Source organism: Pollachius pollachius (genome assembly GCF_949987615.1).
Source record: "Pollachius pollachius genome assembly, chromosome: 18".
Classification (NCBI taxonomy): Eukaryota; Metazoa; Chordata; class Actinopteri; order Gadiformes; family Gadidae; genus Pollachius; species Pollachius pollachius.
Genome location: NC_136951.1, coordinates 6,709,960 through 6,727,011, shown reverse-complemented (window position 1 = coordinate 6,727,011; position 17,052 = coordinate 6,709,960). Strand labels below are relative to the sequence as shown.

Here is a 17,052-nt window from a genome sequence, read left to right as displayed (position 1 = left end):
ACTATAGAGACACATCGTCTCGTCTGTGAACCAGAATCGAACCACCACCACCACCACCACCACCATCCTCCTCCTCCTCCACGTCTGCAAGCTGCAAGCATGTCGGCTGCCGGGGAGTTCCCGTCTTTCTTTAAGACCATGGGCCAGGACAGCCCGCGAGCGAGGCAGAAATTCTGCGGCATGTTCTGCCCGGTGGAGGGCTCGGCGGACAGCAAGACCCTCGACCTGGACTCGGGGGTGTCCGGCCGGGGGACGCCGGGGACGGACGGACGGGTCATCGACCGGCAGACGGACATCTCCCAGCCCCGGAGGGTGGAGATCCACGAGTGCAAGGGGAAGGAAGCCCTGCAGAACCTCGACAAAAAGGTGAATGAGCCTTCATTTACTATTTTCTTCGTTATTTTTTCTTTCTTTTCTGCTTTCTTTCATAGTCTACGTGTCCATCCCGCCGCCCCCCCCCCCCCCCCCCCCCCCCCCGGATTCTTCGACCACATAGGGCGGGATTTAATTATTTTATCTTGATTGAATGAATCGATCTGAAAAGTCTAGGCTATATGGCCTGTAGGCATATAAAGGGATTGGCCGTAGTGAACTTTACTTTGTTCTAGCCGGCAGGCGCCGTGTGACTACATCTCCCATCGAGCACTGCGACATTACGTGGTCAATTAGAGCGCTGATTGAAGTCCTCGAGAGGGCGTGGCGCGTTACGTCATCATGGAGCTAACGCAAGTGATCCACAGCATCTTGAAGGTCCACTGGTTGGTTTCTCGAACAAAAGGGCCATCTGTAGACTATTGGGATTAACAGTGAAACTGAGACGTTTGTTGGTTGCTAGATGGCACAGGGGCAGCCCCCCCTCCCCCTGGTGGTTTATACCCTTACTGCTTGAACGATGCATGCTTGCAGTTGCAGTGACTTGCAGGAAATATAGCGACACAAGTAATCAATCACTTGACATTACCGTCACTTTTATATTGTGTCCTGCTGTGTGCACCGTGCATTTGTTGTAATGCATTGTTATAGAATAATTGTATATTTAGGCTGACATACATCACGTCGACATATGAGCGCTATTAAATAGTGATGTTATGAGGCTTTTTATTAAATGTTATGAGGCTTGGCTTTTTATATAGATCTACTCCACATTCCTACCCAAATTAGCACATTCTACATCGATTCTGTAACCCTTGTAAAAAAATCCTCTGCAGGGGAAGCCTGGAGGACGGCTGATATTATGGGATAGAGGCGCAGCGTGTGTGGGGCGTCATGGAAACCATGCTGTGCAAGGTTACGGTTCGGCCGTACACAGATAAACAAACCGTTACAACACAGATAGGCTACAGGCCACAGTCAGTGATGACCTATGATGGGTCAATAGGCCCGCAAGCAGCACATCACCATCCATTAGCTGCTCGCTCCTGAATGGGAGCTAGGCGGGGTCCTGCGCATGCACACAAAGATTTATGGAGGACAGGCCTTCCTCTCCTCCTCCTCCTCCTCCTTCTTCCTCTCCTCCTCCTCCTGTCTGGGTCTAAGAGTCCGGCGACGGGTTTGGTGCATCGGCAGGGAGATTTGTGATTTGTGAGAGTCAAGGGCGTGAGTTTGTTTCCACATTTTACCCGGTTCTGTTCTCCTGGTGCACCCTGCATTGTCGTCCAGTGCATTCGACATTAAACTTGAGACATTCCGGCTGATATTCGCCCACCCACCCCCTCCGCCCCTCCACCCCACCACCGGTTATTTCCACCCGGCGAACGGCAGCTCTAATCGGACCACCCCGTCGCACTAGCAGCGGTCCGCAGACCCGTGAAGATGTCCGGCTATCAGGGCAAGAAGAACATCCCCCGCATCACAGTGAGTCGGGTCTTCCTGGGTTCGTTTTCCTGATTATGTTGAATTGTATTGATTCATATTTATTGAATAGGTCGTTGTTTAGAAGCACGGAGAACTTAGTCGGAGTCAAACTAGTCCATAGTTTAGCCCTAGTTTGCAAACGGATGTGTTAAGTTATCATGTTCATGCTTGTTTTGGGGCGGCATGTGGTTCAGGAGACAGAGCGGGTTAGCTGGTAATCAGTAGACTGCTGGTTCGATCCTCGCCTCCTCTTAGCCGTGTCGAGGTGTCCCTGAGCAAGGCACTGCGCGCTCGTCTTGCATGGTTGACAGACACAGCCGTCGGTGTGTGAATGTGTGCATGAATGGGTGGATGTTAGGCATTATTGTGAAGCGCTTTGAGTGGCCACTGGTTAGAAAAGTGCTATTTAAATGCAGTCCATTTACCGTTTACTTGTTTTGCTGGTCAAATTGAAGCACATGACGGATGATCCACCGGCTTTGTGGTGGTATTGAGTGGCAGGTTAATGGCTTGGTGGTTTTGATTGACAGGTTGAGGGCTTGCGGTGGTGAGTGTGCAGCACTGTTCGTTTTAATAGCGTCCTCGTTGCGACAAGCTCTCCAATCAGTTTATATCTTTACTTTTCCATGGAGAATCTGCTCGCACCATCGCGCCACGCCGTCGCTAAATGTTCAAGAGTTTATGATTTATGTTTGTATCGAGTTTCCCCCTCATTTGCGTCTGTAATGTTCTTTGAGGCGCGGTTCAGTCAATAGCTAAGCTGAGCCTCACTGACTGTAGTCCAACACGACAACAGTTGGGGCGCCAATGCTGCTCCGCCGCATCCGCCCGTCCGCTCCACTCCGCGGCCGGTATCGAGCCGACCCCTCCCTGGGAGAGCTGCTCCGCGGCCGGGTTCACTGCGAGCAGCGGTTCAGTGGAAAGTAGGTGGGGTGGTGGTGGTGGTGCTGGTGGTGTGAGACAGGGGAAGGGAGCGGAACATGCCCTCGCATTTCCTTCCATGTCTGCTTTTGCTCCTCTACGACAACAAACTAAGATGACATATCCTGCCAAGGGGACACTGTAGTGGGCTACTATAGTTTACCTACTGTTATGTCCAGATTGGTGGTGCATGGTGCATTGAGCAGGCTTTCTGTTTGTGAAACCTCCAAGCACTGACCCAGATTCGGAGAACACTAGTCTTAGGCTTCCTTTTATTTATGCATTGGCCTAGCAAGCCTACCCGTTTGTATTTATATATTTATGCATGTTGGAGTGAATCATTTATGTGAAGGCTTTTGGTTCATGACTGGTTGGTTCATTGCCATCACGTTATGTGACTTGGCTGAAACTTGTCGGACAAAGTAATTATGGTGGTAATCATTGTTCATATTCCAGTTTTGTTCAGATGGCATTAAAATCCATGCACCAGATAACATAATATCATATACCATGACATTTGACATCTGCATAATAAAAAAATGCACGCACCCACACAAATAGAACACACACACACACACACACACACACACACACACACACACACACACACACACACACACACACACACACACACACACACACACACACACACACACACACACCATAGGGCTCTCTCTCACACACACACACACACACACACACACACACACACACACACACACACACACACACACACACACACTCGTTCACACCATAGGGCTCTCACACACACACACACACAGCCACGCCCACAAAGTCACAGCTAAACATCCTATCTGTGTTCTGCAGTTGTTGTTTCCAGTTGGTCCAAGTGAGCCAGCAGGGCGAGGTCTGGTGAAGCTAAAGCTACCGCATGAAGCTAAGGCTACATAGCAACAGTTTAGGATAGCATCTTCCATAGTCAATAATATTGACAAGAATATGTGACATAGGTACAAACAGCTGTATATGAATACATATTGTCATATAATTAACAGCACACTTGAATAACTAAAATTGTGAGGAAAAATGTTTTCTCACAATAACTAAAATGTGAGAAAACATTTCCATTGTGAGTGAATATAATGTGCACACAAGGGAGAGGCAGTTTTATTGTTCTGATTCGTTCCGTCCTGATCCTCTAGGGGTCGCTGTCGAGGCAGAACTAACCGTTCGCTTGTCTGGCAATCAGACTGGGGATTAACGTTGACATTTTGGTGCAAACAGCGATAATCCGAAACTAAATGGATTTGCGGCGTCTGTTCTTGAACAAAAGTGTCAGAGATGGGTGGGAAAGGGCCAACGATGTTTTGATTCATCGCGCAAAGCTCTTCTGCAGATGGCATGTGTTTATAGTTCGTTGAGGTAGCCGTCTGGGAATTTTGGTCATGGATTTTACCTGATTCATTTAAAAAACTCACTCGGGAATTTTAGGCAGCCATCCAAAGTTTGAAAGGTCATTTGTGACTCTATCAATTCCATCAGTAAACATTGTGTGGGAAAATGACAGAGCACCATAGTTAGGCCGTTGGTTTGTGAGTGTGAGGAAACCGTTTCTTTCTGTAAGGCAGGCAGAATTAACGTTCCTGCATGAGTGCATGTTTGATATTTTCTTGAACATGCTAAGTAAATTGTAATGAAATCTTTCTTCCATGTAAATGTTTAAATTCAGTTGAGGTGAGCTCAGACTTCTCCTACAATGTTATCCAATCTCAACATTGTTTTAGTTCAGCCATCTCCTGGAAACTGATACCATGAACCAAACATAGCCTGTATGGTGACTCACGGAGCTGGAGATGACATAGTACAGAGTCGGGTTGGTGGGTCCACTCTGGTGCAGACCGGGCCTTTGCGTTACTAATATCAACGTTCATGTTGTCATATTTTGACAGAAAAGCAGCAGAAAAATGAGCAGAAAACAGCACTGTTTTCTGCTCATATACAAACTGCGGTTGTAAAATGTTATAGACTGTTGGAACCTGCACTATGCTGTTTTTCCGCTGTAGTCATCACTTAGCCAATGCACTGTGTGTGTTTGTGCGTGTGTGTGTGTGTGTTTCACAAAAACCTCCAATGCTTTGTATTGACCTTTTTAACGATGGCCCAATTCTAACAATTGTATGCTGACGAATATGTAGCAAATAAATGTGTCCAAACCGCAGTGCCTAGTGGCGACCTATACATGTCCTCTTTATACAGGTATGAATAATTATTTTGCTGTCTACACCCTGGGGAGGACGTTAGTGGATTTATGTGGCACTTCCACCGTTGCCTTAGTGCTCAATGTCCAAGATAAACACTGGCCACCCCTGACTCAGCATCACTCCCCCCTGACTCAGCAGTTTGCTTTGAGCATTCAGTTTGGAAGACAACACTTTTCCCAGGTTGCTGCGGTTACATCTAAATAAGCCAACAGAATCGAAAGCAAATCTCCTTCCGCACGATATAATGTGTGTTGGTTCAATGGCATGACCTGTCCCAGGAAAACGTTAGATGTTAGCATGATGTAAAATGCTAACACTGCCACATTTTTTACAGCAATTTCTTGCATTAAAAACAACTGAGGAAAAACTGTATTTTCATTTTCCCTCCTTCAGCAATGAATTATTTGGCATTCAAAACCTTTGTTGTGATGTGCTGATTCAACAATAATCATTTATTGTCATTCTACGTTTACATTGGAGCATTCATTCAATCACACTTCAACTCACTGTATATTCCTCTAAAACAGACTCTTCTGTATGATGGGCCTGCATCACATAGTCCCAGTGGGCGGGACAGAACCAATTCCCTTCTTCCTTCAAAATAAGGTCAACAATCCAGCCATAAAAGGGCAATATGGATCTCTTCTGGAGAACACCCGTTTAAAACTGAAACAGGAACATATTTTTCTGAGTTGCACTCCCATACATGGTGTTAATATAATTCTATACTATGATACTCTGTGAGCAACAAACAGGAGTGACTCTTTGTCTGAACATTTTGGACAGAAAAGTCTAGAACCATAGAACAGCCAAGTATAGAACCGGGTTAGCATAGAACTATAGAACAGTGTTTCTTTGCTGGATTGGGAACCTCAGTAATGTGATAATATCCTGTCAAGGTGTTGTTGAGGGTCAAGTGATCTACGTGGGGTGATGTTGAAAGCACATTTGAAGTGCAGTTGCTGCTGTCTGGCAGCGTGCCGAGGAGAGAGAGAGGACGAGAGAGAGAGAAGAGCTCTCTCTCTCTCTCTGCAGAGCTCGTTGCCAGGAGGGTCTTCTCTGTACCGAGACACGACCACATGCTCCTCAACTCGTCATACCACTGTGTGAAGTGCCACACCTTGTAGAACACATCCACTCCCCTCACGCTAATGGATTAGTGGTCATGACCCTGGTGTTCCCCATATTGTGTGAGGCCGTACTTGTGTGTGTGTGTGTGTGTGTGCGTGTGTGTGTGTGTGTGTGTGTGTGTGTGCGTGTGTGTGCATATTGACTATTCCGTGGCAGTGAGGAGGTTCCGGGGTCTGAATGTGTGGGCTTTGGGCGAAGTTGTGGAAGGAAGGAAGGAAGGAAGGAGGGAAGGAGGGAAAGAGACAAGGAAGTAGGCTCAGAGGAGGAGGACAGAGGCAGGTTTAGAGATGAGGAGAGGAGGGCAGTAGAGGAGGAGGTTGTGGAGAGGAGGAGACAGCGAGCAGCTGAATAGCCTGTCCTACTGGATGGGAACCAGGCTCCAGACAGACCTCTAACACTGCAGCCTTTGTTACCGCAGGATGCTTCAGTCCTTGTGACTACAACTTTGAGTGTGTATGTGTGCGTGTGTGTGTGTGTGTGTGTGTGTTTGTGGGGGGGGGGGGTTGAGAGAGAGTTTCAATGTGTTTGTGTGTCAGAAAGAACGGAAGAGGGTAACAGAGGCTGTGTGTATATTTGTGATTGTGTGTGTGTATGTGTGTGTCGGTGACAGACACACAAAGAATCTGAGACAAAGTGTGTGCATGTGTGTGTGTGTGTGTGTGTGTGTGTGTGTGTGTGTGCATGTATTGATACAGGAAGACTCTCCCCCTGGATAGTTTCTATGCCAGCCTGTTCAAAGGAGCAGTTTAGCTGCAATGAATGCACAGATGGAATTATAACGGACAATAAGTATTTGAGAAGAATAACCATTAGCATTTGTATGGTACTGTCATAAGCTGTACCAGTGTACAGCAGTAAAATAACACACACAAATACACACACACACAGACACACACACACACACACACACACACACACACACACACACACACACAGACTGTTCACACTGTCTTTGTTACGCCAGCTGCATACCCTGGTTCTGTTCTAATTTGTTGTGTATGCACATTTGAAAGTGGACAAAGGTTCTTAAATTGTTCTTAAAACAAATGTGGAATAGATATAGAACAGAGGGATATCAGACCTCATAAGGAGCTTGCAGCAGTCATCGTAATACAGGAGAGATAAGTTAGGAAAATATGGCAAAGAAAAGTGGGACTATTGTCAAAATACACCAAACTACAGAAGAATCTTTGAAATTGCAGCTTTATTCAAAGTATTTCTTAAACAAGTGCATGGAATGTTCAATTTGTTACGAAAGCAAAAAGATTCAAAAACATTTTCACTGGTGTTCCTTCATATTCTGACCAATCCGGCCGGCCCTCCTAGTTATTTAATTGGATAATTAATTAAAAATGTCCTCTGTTTTTCTGCAGAGCGACCGCCTACTGATCAAGGGGGCAAAGATCGTGAACGATGACCAGTCCTTCTGTGCCGACGTCTACATGGAAGACGGAGTCATCAAGTGAGTGGATCCAGGGCTCGTCAACCTCTCTCCAGTCTGTGACTTCATCTCTAGCTCTGACAAGGTCACCCCATGCATCTTTTTTTGTGTATCTGCTTGGCCCCACATCGGAAGGACAATGACCCTGTGTGTATGTACATCGCACCACACTTAAGAAGTCATTGAGTTATGGCTACGATTCTTAAGAAGCCAATCTCCCTACGCACATCCTACGACAACTTTGTGGCGACGACAACGTTTGAAAACACTGGTCCAACCCTGTGTCTTCAAGCAGTGAAACCCATGTCCCCAGGCGGGGGCCAGCCCCTTTTCATGTCATTGCAAAATACGTTAATCTCACGGTTTCCTCTGGTGCGAAGCTACAGCCACTCATCCACGTTTCTGCTTTAGCCCAACCCTGGCTTTCTCTCTCTGTCCCTCTACATCCTGGTATCTCTGCCCTCTCCTTCCGCCAGGCAAATCGGGGAGAGCCTGATCGTCCCGGGCGGGGTGAAGACCATCGATGCCCACGGCCGTCTGCTGATGCCCGGCGGCATCGACGTCCACACCCGCTTCCAGATGCCCGACCGAGGCATGACTTCGGCTGACGACTTCTACCAGGGCACCAGGGCTGCCCTGGCCGGGGGCACCACCATGATCAGTGAGCAGGGGGGCTGTCACTTCCACTCTGCTCCTCATTAGGTCACCGTCGGAGTCATCCAGGCTGTGGCTCCGCAGGGTGGAGGGATGGAGGGGCGGTTGTGTGTTGGGTGGATGTGGGGGGGGTTTGGGGGGGATGGACGAACGGATGAATAGATGAGTGGAAAATGGAATGGACGGATGGCTGGATGGTGTATCGGCTGGAGGGAGGGGTGGACAGAGAGACATTCGTGGATCAGTCGGTAGCACCTGATTCAATGAAAACCAACAGCTTCTCAGAGCTCCGCGTCTCTCTCCCCCCCCCGCCCAGTCGACCATGTGGTGGCGGAGCCGGGAGTCGGCCTGCTGTCGGCGTTCAACCAGTGGAGGGAGTGGGCCGACAGCAAGGTGTGCTGCGACTACTCCCTCCACGTGGACATCACCGAGTGGCACCGCGGGCTCCTGGACGACATGGAGGCCCTGGTCAAGGACCACGGTGCGTTACCCCCCCCCCCCCCCCTATCGCACGCTCGCCCCCACCTTACCCCCCTGCCCCCCATCTTCACCTCCACCCGACTCCCCAACTCCACCTTCTCCCCAACCCCCATCTTCATACCCCTCCCCGCCATCTCCAGCTCCTCCCCCAATCTTCACCTCCTCCTCCGCCACCCCCTTCCTTCCCCAATCTCCACCTCCTCCCCCAATCTTCCCCTCCTCCCCACCCCCCATCTTCATACCCCTCCCCCCCATCTCAACCTCCTCCCCCCATCTTCCCCTCCTCCCCCAATCTTCCCCTCCTCCCCCAATCTTCCCCTCCTCCCCATCCCATCCCCTGTGCTGCAGCACCACCACCACCTACTCCTCCACAACCAATCACACTCCGGCTGAAACCAGATGTTCATTTGAGTGTTCATTCCTTTACAGCATATGTTTATAATATGATCCCAACCAGATGTTCATATAAATATCTCCTGCAGCAGAAGACATTTGTGTACACTCTATTATGCACAGTGTGGCGTGGAATGGAAATACAGGCACGCAAGCAGCGATAAAGAGTGCCAGACTCCCCTAATCACGGGGCGTGTTGTCCTCCTCAGGTGTCAACTCCTTCCTGGTCTATCTGTCTCAGAAGGAAGACCAGCAGATCGCGGACAACCAGGTGAGACTTTTACTGTGAAAGGATTTCATTTGATTCAGTAATGAAATTATGTGGATAGTTGCATTCAAATGATGTGAATCCTTCATTAATGAATAACACGAGTCAAAACATCCATAACACCCCTTACACATGAACCAAATAATTACAAACATCACTCTTTACACATGAAAACCATAAGTCAAAATATCACCCTTTACACGTGAATAAAATAGGTCATGGCATGATCCATCATGTTATCTATATAACATAACCAGCCCAGTATAATCACTTTGATTTTTTTGAGATTATTAAATACTTATAGTATTTATATGTACTATATATTGACCATATATAGCGTGTGCTAGTTGATATGAACTAATTTGGTGATTTATTAGTTATACTATATGTCCTACTATGTTTTTACTTGTCCATCGATCCTGCAGGTGTACGAGTTGTTCAGCATTCTCCGTGATCTGGGAGCCATCGCTCAAGTCCATGCAGAGAACGGCAGCATCATAGCTGAGGTACGACAACAGACCTCTAAAACATTAGCAGATATCAGATATTTCCCATTCGAGTTTAGGCTAATACTAAAAATGATGATGATGATGATGTGTGTGTGTGTGTGTGTGCGTGTGTGTGCAGGAGCAGCGTAGGGTCCTGGAGATGGGGATCACCGGGCCCGAGGGCCACGTCCTGAGCCACCCAGAGGAGGTGAGACACATGAACACATGAATGATCTTCATCCATCAATAACCCAAGGTGACCGGTGAAGCCCCAGTCAAGTCAGCTGAAGTCAAACTTGCTTTATTGACAAAGTTCTGTATCAAAACTACAGTGTCAAAAAGGACAGGTTTAAAGTTAGATTTACAGATTTATAGGAAAATCATTAAAAGATTGTGTGCTTTGCTGAAGATTGTCTGCACATGTTTCTCTTTCAACGAGACACAGGGAGTGGAGTCGGGTCTGTCCCGTTGGCTAGAGTAAAGAAGCACGTTTCTAAAGGACACCTGGACACAGTGCAGGGTAGCTAAACTAATGCAAAAAACGAGCTGTGCAGATTATAGACACTTATTTCCCCAACTCACTTTATACCAAATCACCTCCCGTGTTAAAATCATAACTATGTTCATATTTCACATGGTCTCAGAATGCTTGCCGCTGCTGGTTTTATATTATCATATTCTAATGTATTTTATTCATCCCAATACGTTCTTCCCCATCTTATGTAATCGAATGTAATGTATCGCACCTCCACCTCTCCCTCCCTCCTCTCCTCAGGTGGAGGCGGAGGCAGTGAACCGGGCCGTGACGGTAGCCAATCAGACCAACTGTCCTCTCTACATCACCAAGGTGATGAGCAAGAGTGCTGCTGATGTCATCGCCCAGGCCAGGAAAAAGGGTGAGGACTGAAACGTCCAAAAAAAATCAACCATTGACCATGAACATACACCCAAGGCGAGCGCGACGCCGATCGGTCTAACGCAAGCGGTCAGGGTAGGGGAGGGGAGAGAGCTCCATCCGGCTGAAGGCGGTTGCTGGCTGTGTTTCAGGGACGGTGGTGTTCGGGGAGGCCATCACAGCCAGTCTGGGCACGGACGGCTCCCACTACTGGAACAAGAACTGGGCCAAGGCGGCGGCCTACGTCACCTCCCCCCCGCTCAGCCCCGACCCCACCACCCCCGACTACCTCACCTCCCTGCTCTCCTGGTAACCCCCCAGCGCCCCTCACACACACACACACGCACACACACACACACACACACACTGCAGGAGGTTGTATAACTGACTTAATGTTATATTGTCTAAAGATAACCATTTCCAGAAATCAAAGTAGCAAGCTTTCCATTGTTGCATGATTGCATCATTAGAACGTCTCAAAGACAGGGTCAAGGTGTGCATGTTGTAAAACGCACAGCATAGCAGAGTCATTCAGAACGGTGGAATGATTCATGACCAGGGCAAGCACCATATACACCTGAAGGCACGTGGGGTCACGTGACATCCCAGTAGGGTCACGTGACATCCCATGAGATAGAGCAACCTCAGGTATGGTCGTGTGACCAATGTGACGGAACGTGGTCGTGCACACCGCCACTTTGTGCCGCTCTACCTGCTCAGCGAGCGAGCTGCCCCCCCCCCCCCCCCCTCCCTGCCTGCGCGGCGGTCTCTCACCCCCTCCCCTCCGCGTTGCAGCGGGGACCTCCAGGTGACGGGCAGCGCTCACTGCCCCTTCATGACCGCCCAGCGCGCCGTGGGCAAGGACGACTTCACCCTCATCCCCGAGGGCGTCAACGGCACCGAGGAGCGCATGGCCCTCATCTGGGACAAGTGTGTGGTGAGGACCCCCTCCCTGTCCGTACAAACCCCCTGATCCTAGCCTGCGGCCGTGCGGTGAGCCACAGGTTCCCAGGGTGGCTGGGGGAATCGGTCGCCCTCCCGTGATGTGAGCAGGCCGAGGGCTTTTTATAGCATTAGGATATCACCTAATCGTGTAGGGACATGGTTATTAAAATGGTTACTATAGACGGCCCAATGCGATTTACCAAAAGAAACACGTGACAACCTGAAATGCAATCATTTTTTAAAAACCAATCATCATTCTTCAGCCCAGCAATATGCTCCCTCAAGACAGCGGAATGGTTGCCAAGCAACACATACTGGCATACTTCAAGATTGGCAGTGCAGTGATACAAAAAACGAGTTGTTATGCGACCACAGGTTACAAGCTTATATAGAGTACTTCATCGGCTTCGAGGTAATATCGATTTTTATAGCAACATTTTATCATCTTCACTTCACCCCTGGGTTTCTGTTAACCTCTGACCCCTCCCCCCTGACCTCTGACCCCTCCCCTGCAGGCGTCTGGCAAGATGGATGAGAACTACTTTGTGGCGGTGACCAGCACCAACGCGGCCAAGCTCTTCAACCTGTACCCCCGGAAGGGCCGCGTGGCGGTGGGCTCCGACGCTGACCTGGTGCTCTGGGACCCCGACGTCACCAAGATCATCTCCGCCAAGAACCACCAATCAGTATGTCTGGTCCTATTCATATTAATTACCAGACCTGGTTCCACCTTCGCATTGGGTTTCAGATCCACAGCTCGTTATATCCGGCTTATTAATATTAACACTCTATACCAGGTTCCACCTTTGTTTTAGTTTGAGAACCACATCTGAGCGTCTGGTCTTATAAACAGATTTGCATATGAACAGTACTTAAAAATACCCGAGGGGGATGGTTTCCCCTACAAGTAGTAGCCATTTGTTTCACATCCACTATTCTGTAAGTCGATTTCTTAATAATAATAATACACATACCTGTTGCTTCCTTTACCTGTGTCATTGTGGCCGATTGTAGTGGCAGTTAATGTGAAGTCATAGACCGAAGCCAAAGAATGGTGTGTGGATCACAGATCAGCACGCCTGTTTGGCGCTATCCGCTTGTGACATCACAAGTGGGAGTGTCAGTCCGCCAGCAGGGAGGTGACAGAGGTGTTGACCTACACATCATACATCTGGATGGACAGTCTCACTAGTGATGCCCGTGTAATCACCCACACATCTGGTGGTGACGCATGGCAACAAGCTCTTGTCCTTGTACATTCACCTTACTCATGCCCTCTGGTTTGCAAATGTATTTTTATGTATGAGAACTATTCTTACCCACAGCTCATTTAACCAGTTGCCTTAGTCACGTACACAAGCCTTGACATTACCCTGGCCTGTAATTCCTCTAATTCAGTTTGGCAGACAGCACAATACATCCCACTGTTCTACCGGCCTATCCGATGACTTCTTCACCGTTTTCTATGCTTCTAAGTGCTTCTGATTGGTTTAAAACCTCAGAAGTAGGGCGTGTTCTTCGTACTTTTACGCTGTACGACGCCCATGGGAATGATGTCATCTTAAGAATCTGCCAGTTCAAGAACATGGCAACCTATCGTAAGCTTGTTACTGGAGATCCTGGAGCAAGGAGGGCTCAGGCATGAGTGTGTGTGTGTGTGTGTGTTTGTGTGTGTGTGTGTATGTGTGTGTGTGTGTGTGTGTGTGTATGTGTGTGTTTGTGTGTGTTTGTGTGTGTGGTGTGTGTGTGTGTTGGTGTGTGTGTGTGTGGGTGTGTTTTGGGTTTTTTGGGTGTGTGTGTGTGTTTGAGTGTGTGTATGTGAGCGCAACCAGTAAGCCAATAGAAGCTAGTTAGGCCCGGCGATGAGGTCACCCGTCTAAAGACATTCATACATCATCTGAGCACTTTCCCCCATGACATCATGGAAGAAGTCAATGGGACTGGGAGCAGATCCATAATAGTAACATTACAGCTTGTGTTACCATGTAGGATAAACACATGCATTATGAAAGACTGACACACGCGCACACACACATACTGTACATGAACGTACATACCCCTATGATACATACATACTTACACACAAATGTATCAACAAAAGCCATGCATTCGACAGCATTATGACAGACACACACATAAACAAGATGTTTGACCACAACCCACCAATGCACACGCAAGTAGACGCACGCACGCACACACACACACACACACACACACACGCATACACGCACACACGTACACACACACACACACACACAAACACACACACACTGTACATGCAGACACATGTGTAAGTGCATGCACTCACATACCCAGGCATGCACACACACACACACACACACACACACACACACACACACACACACACACACACACACACGCAAACACACAAATGCACTCACACCTCACATGTGCATGCACTCACACACAAACACAAGCCTGTACTGTTGGTGAATTATTCCCAAATGAGATCGTTCTGTCTCCCTGACTCGGCTCCAGTTTCCTCAGTGAGGAAGGATCATGACATCACATCACACCATTCAGGACTTCTATCTTTATTTTGTTAGTCAGCATTACAGCGAAACAGTAGGCTTCTCTTTCGCTATCGAACTCAACCCTCCCCCTTTAGAGCCATGTCTCTCCATGTGGTTGTGGTGTTATGATTATTACCCATCAGCCCCGGCAGTGGAGCCCTTGGGAATCACCGGTCGGCTCCGGAACCGTAGCCGGGGCGGTGGTAATGTTCCGGAAGGCCATCTGTCTCTAATGGATTGCGTGGTTTGGGCTGAAAGTACCACTTCATCAGAATAATGTCTTCATGACACAATGGCCACGCCTAACGCTGACGTGCTCGTGTATCAGTCGATATTGGGTGTCTACAACCGTTTGATTGAAGTCGTGTTGAAAGTGTGTATTGAATTTACCCAAATTACAAATAATATATCCCTACCCTTCCTGTGACTACTACTGTACAACATTATGGCTGCTTTCAGGACTCATTGTCACGAAAGCCTTTCTTAATTTCATCATTCAGCTTCTGTACCCTCCCCGAAATTACATGATTATCTTCATTACTGAAAAACGTACATCCATTCAAAAATTCCCGCTCTTATTTAAATCTATTGATGTTAAGATTTAAAAATTGATTACAAAAATGTATCTGAACATGCGCCTTCTCCGACCTGAGCCAGTTCGTGACCCCGCCACTGAGTGTTCCCTCGTCCCCAGGCGGTGGAGTACAACATCCTGGAGGGGCTGGAGGTGCGTGGCGGGCCCCTGGTGGTGATCAGCCAGGGGAAGATCGTCCTGGACGAGGGCGACCTCCACACCACCGCCGGGGCCGGGCGCTACGTGGTCCGCAAGCCCTTCATCGACCACGTGTACAAGCGGATACGGGCCCGCAGCAAGGTCAGTGGTCCGACCCACTGCGTCCCCGGCTGTCGAAGGCCAGGCGTGGACCACACGTGTGGTTTGCTTCTCACTTTATTTCTAGGTTAGGTATCATATGCTGTAAAGTTCATGATCATCGCGATAAAGTGTAACATATTTGGCAGTGAGTCTGTAGTGAGACAAACTTTAAGATTATTAAGATTATTTCGGTATTTGAAGTAATCATCTTATTATCGATCTCACAATAATAGCATTTCCTAACAAACAGATTTGTCGCACATCATTTGAAAACGATCTAGTCGAAGCTACACATCTGTATCTATGTAACTAACTTAAGTGAGAGAAAGCATTTATAAACTGGCACAAAGATGCCGTTCAAGAAGCCGCCCAACGCTGCAATGCTGACCAAAGACAACATTACTAATAAAGGGTGGATGTTTTCTCCAACCCGCCCCCCCCTTGTCCCCCAGCTGGCGGAGATGCGGGGCGTCCCCAGGGGTCTGTACGACGGCCCCGTGTGCGAGGTGTCCATCGCCAGTAGGACCGCGAGCCCTGCCCCCTCCACCAACGCCTCCCCGGCCAAGCACGCCCCCTCCGGCGGCGCCCAACCCCCTCGCAACCTCCACCAGTCCGGCTTCAGCCTGTCCGGTCAGTAGACACGCCTTCACCTACTGGCACTCATCAGGACACTGTTCTTTTTATTCTTATTTATTCAACCCTTTTATTCTCGGGCACCGTAAAGAGAATTTCTTTCCGTCTGTGGGGACCCAACCACACACAGGAAACTCTGTTGTAGATTCATTTAACCAAGGATGCGTGGTGTGGTCTTGAGTTTCCTGTGAGTGTTCTGTGCGTTGTCAAACCCAATTTTGGTTCGATCCATGGCATGAGAAACGCTGATTAATGAGCTACATTGACCGCAACAATTAAACGTGATTACTCAGATGATTGGAATTGTGAGGTTGATTCGTCTCTACAAGCCATATCAGAATCCATCCACTTGTGACATCCGAAGTGGGAGTGTCCATTCACAAGGAATGTGAGCCGGGACTTTACAAAATTGCTTGTAATGACGAATTTCCCTCACGTCTGATCGTTAAAAGCTTTTCATGCTTGGGGCAAAGATATTGAGACTAATAAGTGAATAGACAATAATGTGAGGTCTGTTTTTGACACCTAGGCTCTCAGGTTGACGACAACATTCCTCGTCGAAACACTCAGCGCATTGTGGCGCCACCTGGTGGCAGGACCAATATCACCACTCTGGGATAGATCCCTGCACTTGAAGCCCCACCCTCAACTGGAAAAACTAAGACGTAGACGACGAAGAAAACACTAATTTGAGCACTTTGTATTATGAACACTTATAATTTGAGGGTTTTATACAGTACTTTTTACCCGTCATGTATTTTTTTTATCGGTGCGTTTCGTTTTTTTCGATTATGTAGTTTTATTTGATAACATTACAATTAAAGGGAAATTTCCACACAAGCATTAAACTGATTCAGATTGATAAGAGCAGCGGAATGATACACGTGAAGTTAAAATCGGCAAAGAAGAAGTGACATCAGTATCGATTTGCTTAGGAAGAACATCTAACGGAATAGCAAGCTAGCCTGCTTAGTTAACGAAGTCGTTTTCTCCTGTTGTACTCTACGGTACAGCGGAAAGACAGATAATGTTTACAAGTTTACGTCCTTTCTCTGAAGATAAACAGATTTTAATCAATTTTAATATTTTTTCACTGGAAGAGGTGACATTTTGAGGGACATTGTCTTTGAGTTGCAAACAGTGCCATCTTCAATAATGCCATTAAGTTCGTGTACACTTTGGTTCTTCAATTTGAACTCAGAAGCATTACTTTGTTCCAATAGGATAATCCCTTGCATTAGCCAATGCTAACAGTCTTAAATCAACTTCAATAGGGTGCCATCGGATTAATCGAAGTTGAATTATTCATTCATTGCTGT

The 17,052-nt window shown here is 47.8% G+C and overlaps 1 protein-coding gene across 2 annotated transcripts; it reads left to right on the top strand.

Annotated features, from left to right (window-relative positions):
• Positions 1 to 99: 99 nt before the first annotated feature.
• LOC307089191 (dihydropyrimidinase-related protein 2-like) lies at positions 100 to 16,354 on the top strand (the record flags this gene model as incomplete). Of its 2 annotated transcripts, none has more annotated exons than XM_079755349.1 (14): positions 100 to 366; positions 7,502 to 7,590; positions 8,046 to 8,230; positions 8,540 to 8,704; positions 9,306 to 9,367; positions 9,790 to 9,870; positions 9,992 to 10,060; positions 10,628 to 10,748; positions 10,900 to 11,056; positions 11,543 to 11,684; positions 12,208 to 12,378; positions 14,921 to 15,100; positions 15,553 to 15,730; positions 16,263 to 16,354. In XM_079755349.1, the coding sequence occupies 14 exons, from the start codon at positions 100 to 102 to the stop codon at positions 16,352 to 16,354; spliced, it is 1,959 nt and encodes a 652-aa protein (XP_079611475.1). The 2 variants fall into 2 exon arrangements, with proteins under 2 accessions (XP_079611475.1, XP_079611476.1); XM_079755350.1 differs by lacking the exon at positions 100 to 366 and adding an exon at positions 1,724 to 1,854.
• Positions 16,355 to 17,052: the final 698 nt, after the last annotated feature.